General features: G+C 42.1%; 2 protein-coding genes across 2 annotated transcripts in view; one reads left to right on the forward strand and one right to left on the reverse strand.

Moving 5' to 3' along the window:
• Positions 1–1,302, reverse strand: LOC106011905. Its single transcript, XM_013083084.1, has one exon. The coding sequence runs from the start codon at positions 1,300–1,302 to the stop codon at positions 1–3; it is 1,302 nt and encodes a 433-aa protein (XP_012938538.1).
• Positions 1,303–5,230: 3,928 nt separating this feature from the next.
• LOC101850721 (tolloid-like protein 2) overlaps positions 5,231–5,925 on the forward strand; it is a 50,935-nt gene continuing 50,240 nt past the window's right edge. The window contains exon 1 of the mRNA XM_005099340.2: positions 5,231–5,440. The gene's annotated coding sequence lies outside the window, so the exon portion shown is untranslated. The remainder of the gene's footprint in view (positions 5,441–5,925) is intronic.

Here is a 5,925-nt window from a genome sequence, read left to right on the forward strand (position 1 = left end):
CTACACTACGTTTAAACTTTCCTTGTTTTTCTTGGCCTCTTGGATTGTGTCCCAAATGGTGAAAGCATGCTCGATGCAGCCTGGGATCCCTGGTACCCCGGCTTTCTGTACCGTTTCATCCACATAGCCGTTACTTTGCAAATATGCTACAGTCCTCTTTGTAAGTATTCCCATAAAGATCTTGCACGTCACGTTGATGATTGAAATAGGTCTGAACTGTCCTATCTCCTTTGCATTCTGTTCTTTGGGTAGATACACGCCCTCCGCTCTGCACCAATCTTTGACGATTTCTTTGTCTTTCCAAAGGCCTCTTAGCATCTCAAAGAGGGTGTGTCTCAGCGTGTCGCAATACTTGAACACCTTATAAGACACGCCATCTCCTCCAGGTGCACTTTTTGCTCTTGCTTGTTTTACGAACTCATCTACTTCTTTCTCTCTAATTGGTCCCAGGTAATATTTGACGACGGGGGCAGCTGGACGCTTCAGGCCTCTCATATAAGGAAGCGGTTCTTCTCTTCTTGAATCGCTGTACGTCTGCTTAACATAAGCATCGAGTTCCTCTTTCGTACATTCCAATTTACCACTCCGTGCCTCTGTGAACAGTTTTTTGGCTGCTTCATAAGGATTCTTCAGAAATTGTTCACGTTCCCTTTTTCTCTCTTTTCTCCTGGTACACCTTCTTTCGTGCCTCTGTAGGTCTCTGCTCTTTTTCTTAAGATCTTCAAACAAGATTCTTAGGCCTTCTATCTCTTCTGGTGGTGCGTACTTTTTCTGCTTTTGCAAGTCTCGTTTCTGTTTTCTTAGCTGTGCAAGTACTCTCTGCCTTCTACTCAATCCACTTTTCTTCTCCGTCTTTTTCTTTCCTTCACAAATACCAAACTCTTTTATTGCCGAGTCATAGATAATGGTCGCAAACGCACTCAATATTTCTTTAGCATCCCCTCTGTTAGAACTCTTTTTGACTTCTTTCAATTTCTTCTGGACTTCTTCTTCTAACGTCTTGTATTTTGCCTTCTCGTTAGCAGCAGGCCACAGTATTCTGGGTTTCCGTAACCCTGGTTCCGTTTGCTGTTCCATCTCTTGCTGAGACAGGGTGAAAGGAGAGTCGACTGAAGCACTAATCGCTCCGCTGTGGTTTTCATCCTGGGATGATTTGCTTCGCGTCTTACAATCTGACGATCTGCACTGTCTTCTCTTCTTTAAACAGACTTTTCCCTGGTGCACTCTCAGCCCTCGCCAGGTATCGAACTTTCTGTAGCACTGCTCGCACATAAAGCTGTTCTCTTGATTCTCTTTCTGCATTGTCCTTTTAACGCTTAACATTTTCAAGTTTCTTTAGGACGCCACTGTGTAAAAGTCTCACAGCACATTGGTCATCGGGCTGATTTCCTGCAACAACAGATATTTTGCCAGCAGATCGAGGTGGCACACTTGCTTTGAAGCTTCTCCAGGTGATTTTAAAACTTTTCATTCCATTTTCCCTAATTTTGGCAAAACTCTGAAAATAACACATGTAACATGAACTTCATAATCAGCGCAAATCAGGAGCAAATCGCCGAAAAACGCCAGAAGCAGGCCCAGCTTACAGAGATGTGTGTGGGAAAGAGCTGATTATCAAGCAGCCACCGAGTGAGTGTCGTGCGCTGTGTGTAGTGTGTACGTTAGTTCGCTTTCGGTACTTACTTTTACTTTTTCATCCTCTGTTGCCGTTAAGCGTCGAGGGTAGATGCAGTTTTCTAATTTCTATGTTAGACCAGATCCGCAGCTCTTTGAGTTGTGTGATATCATGTTTTCTCACATTTTCAGGGTTTCCTTGACACCCTCGATCTACCTTTTGCGTGGCCGTCCTCTTCCTTTATACAAATGTAGTTATAGCCTGAGTGCTTGGTGTTTTAGGCTCTCGAGGCTGGCTGGCCAGGTGACATAGATCTACGTAACAGGTGGCCAAACCATTTTATTCCCTGTCTTTCTGTGTAATGCAGACAGGACTCGATGCCGGTAGCTGCTCTTACTTCTTCATTTCTCTGCCTGTCTCGTCTTGTGATGTTAAGGGATTTGCGAAGACATTTGAGGAGCACAGGGAGAAAACAACGGTAGTCACAAACTGGAAATTGTGAAGGTGCCAATTTTAAAAGCGTGTACACTCATAACTTCATATTTGTTTGACTGGTGGTTTATTGTTAAGTATTGTTGAATAGGAAATCTAACAACAATAAATATAATCAACCCACAGTTTAACAAAAATACAGTTATGAGTCAACAAGCGTTCGAAATTGGTACCCTTGCGATTCTCCGTTTGTGAATACCGTCGTTTTCCCCTGTAGTCTTCATTTCATTTCGCATACGGTGATTTAGCTTTCATGGGTTTTACTTAATGTCCAGGTCTGGCACAAGTAGCATAATGTTGGCATATGCATGAATATTGAGGCGATAAACTGTCTCTTTGTGTCCATGGGGATGTTTGGATGAGATAGGATGGGGTGACAGCGTTGGCTTTTTGAGTTGCAATTTCTGTTTTTCTGTCTATGAACCCGTTTTCAGAAAAAGTACTGCGGTATACTATAGCGGCGAAAATGATAAATTTACATGAGCTCAACAAGGACCGTGCAACCCAGACAGTTGACGGATAATGGAAGGTGGTTGGCAGTAAAAATGAATGGCGCACATACTTTGTTTGTAATGGCGCTCCTTTTCGTACATTGGCAAAACATGGCTGTATAGCGGGGAAGGGGTGGTGTAACGAGGTTTGACTGCATGTGTGTCGTGTGTGCGTGTGTGTGTGTGTGTGTGTGTGTGTGTGTGTGTGTGTGTGTGTGTGTGTGTGTGTGTGTGTGTGTATGTGTGTGTGCGGGTACCTAGACGTGCTGATATGCACCGTATATATTTAGAGAGAGATTTTTAGGTTCACCCTGTCTTGGCTAGGCCCTGTCGGACACGAATTTTAAATTCGGATGCCAGGCCTCGTAAATGATCATTTAGAATCAAAAGTAAAGCAAGATAAACGTGTATATACCATACCATGCCAGTTTGTTTGTTCAGCTGGTCCGCTCTTAGAACTTATGGTAGCGGTGACACCCTTGCTCACGACTGTATTGCTCAGAAATAACCGGTTACAAATTGTTATAACAATATTGTGGGATTAGCGGGAGTTCCTAAAACTAATTGTACAAGGCAAGCCATTCTCATTGCTTTTCACTGAGGCTTGCAATACTCTCTCTCTCTCTCTCTCTCTCTCTCTCTCTCTCTCTCTCTCTCTCTCTCTCTCTCTCTCTCTCTCTCTCTCTCTCTCCCCCCCCCCCTTTCTCTCTCTCTCACTACCCTCTCTCTCTCCCTCTCTCTCTCCCACTTTATCTATCTCTATCTCTCTCTGCCTCTCTCACTCTTTCTCTCTCTCAGTCAAACTCACACCACATACAAACATTAACACAGACACACATACCAACACACACACGCACACACACATAACCTCAGGCACACATACACACATTATATATATATTATATTATACATAATATATAGGCCTTAATTTAATACACACATGTTATATAATATAAGTCAGTATAGTATGATATAATATAATATACTGCAATAATATAAGTATAATATAGTCACTTAGTACAATACAATACAATACAAAACAAAACAATAATGCAATGCAACGCTACACAGCACAACTCAAGATAAGGCCAGATAACGTAATATGGTGACTGTTTAGAGAAAGATTCTCCTCTACTTTACTCTGCCCGGTCGGACACGAGCATTAAATTCGGATGCCTGACCTCATAAATGGCCATTCAGTATTGAAAGCAAACTAAGAATAAGATTAACCTATGGCAGATTGTTTATGGTAACAGTCACACCCTTGCCCACGGGTGTATGTATTACCACGTATTTTTTCACACACTTAGAAGACTTGGATTCTTTTGTAGTTTAGCTTGGATCTCAACTACTCAAACAAAACATCGCTTGCACCGGGTGTGTTTTCGTTAGGTTAATGCATCGTGCTGCGGCCATAGGGACCTAGACAAAAAGGTCCGTAAACAAAAGCGATACCTGTATTATCAAATCCGTAAAGCGGAGCGAGAGAAAGAGCTCTGTGGCAAGCGGGTGTTGACTGACTCTTGTCTACAAGTCCCTGTGTGTTCAATAGGACAGTTCCGGCTCATTGCTTTCCTCTTCCTTCTGAAAATCCACGACCCGTTCGAACTAAAGCAGGGCCGTTTGCCACCCCCTACCCTTTTTACTGTCTTCGAACCATACCCAAAATCGATGACTAAAAGAGGAAAAAAAAACTATCAATATGTCATGTTCGTTTATTTGATCGGGTTTTAATGCTTATTATTCTGCTGCAAGTGCCTTGATAGTGAAGAAGAAGAAGAAGAAGAAGAAGAAGAAGAAGAAGAAGAAGAAGAAGAAGAGGAAGAGGAAGAGGAAGAGGAAGAAGAGGAAGAGGAAGAGGACGAGGAAGAAGAAGAAGCATCAACAACAGTATCAACAACAATTAGAAGATTAAAGAGAAGGGAAAAAAAGAAGAACAACAAGAGCTAGAGCCTGTGCTTCAAGAGGCCATTAGTTAAGATTTCTTCTTTTTTCCGATAAGATGGTTGTTTGTGTGTCATAACTCTTTTTGTCGCCGTATGTAATTGAGCTCTGTACCCCCGGTTCAGGAAAGGACATTTTCTAGCTGGATCCAAAAATAAAGACTTGTATAATGCAGCTGGTTTTCCTATACCCCCCCCAAAACAAACAAACAAACAAACAAACAAAACAAAACAACAACAAACAAACAAACAACAACAACAACAACAACAAACAAACAAACAAACAAAAACCTTGTTAGTCTGGCCTGTGGGTGTTTGGCGAGTGCTCTGGTGTGGTTTGCTCCTTTCCTATCAAACATGTATCATCCTGATCTCTCCTCCTTTTTAGTTACTCGCTTGTAACACCTCTAATCTTCGGCACTTTTATGACCTTATTGTGTTGCAAGTTCCGTAAAACTCTTACTAAAACTAAAAAGTCTGGCCTCCCTCGTGGTGTCGACGGCTCCTCATGAAGAGTGCCGGTCGAGCTGACAGGGAGCTAGCTAGTGCTATGGCCAACCAGCGCTCTTTTCACCCGAAATGTGCAGGCTTTTGTGCGCGCCCAGCGGAGCGTATTGTGTTTGTTGGTGCTGCCATTAGAATTTTGACGACTGTACCATTTCCCATTTCAGTGGATCATTTACCTACAGAACGGAAGTGCGCAGGGTGATTCGCTTTCTTGTTTTGCCGCTCTGGAAGACGTCAGTTGGTTAAGCAGGAGAAGCTAGCAGACGTTTCAAGGAAGGATCATACCCCAAAGGAGGTTCGCCGGCTTCTTTCCGTCTGGTCGGGATGAAATGACAGTTCTTCTTGGATAAAAGTAATTACGGACGGATTTCTGGTATTCTGAGTAGTATCAGGTTTGTAATACTGAAAGTTCTTGTTTCAATGCGATATGAGTCACTAGAAATCTAGAGTCTAGATTGTAGATCTAAGAGTTAAGAATAAGAGTAAGGTCCGTGGCTTATACCCAGTGCATTTTGCAGACAGTTGCGTCAAATCTACTTTTTATATATCATTATGGTTTAGGTATAGATCTAGATTTAGATCTAGATCTAGATCTAGATCTAGATCTAGATCTAGATCTAGATCTAGATCTAAATCTAGATCTATACCTAAACCATAATGATATATAAAAAGTAGATTTGACGCAACTGTCTGCAAAATGCACTGGGTATAAGCCACGGACCTTACTCTTATTCTTAACTCTTAGATCTACAATCTAGACTCTAGATTTCTAGTGACTCATATCGCATTGAAACAAGAACTTTCAGTATTACAAACCTGATACTACTCAGAATACCAGAAATCCGTCCGTAATTACTTTTATCCAAGAAGAACTGTC

The sequence above is a fragment of the Aplysia californica genome, unplaced genomic scaffold, assembly GCF_000002075.1.
Source record: "Aplysia californica isolate F4 #8 unplaced genomic scaffold, AplCal3.0 scaffold00210, whole genome shotgun sequence".
NCBI classification, from domain to species: Eukaryota; Metazoa; Mollusca; class Gastropoda; order Aplysiida; family Aplysiidae; genus Aplysia; species Aplysia californica.

Bases quoted from the DNA above. Each gene is read 5' to 3' on its own strand.
- LOC106011905 (XM_013083084.1), bottom strand. From the start codon at position 1,302: ATGCAGAAAGAGAATCAAGAGAACAGCTTTATGTGCGAGCAGTGCTAC.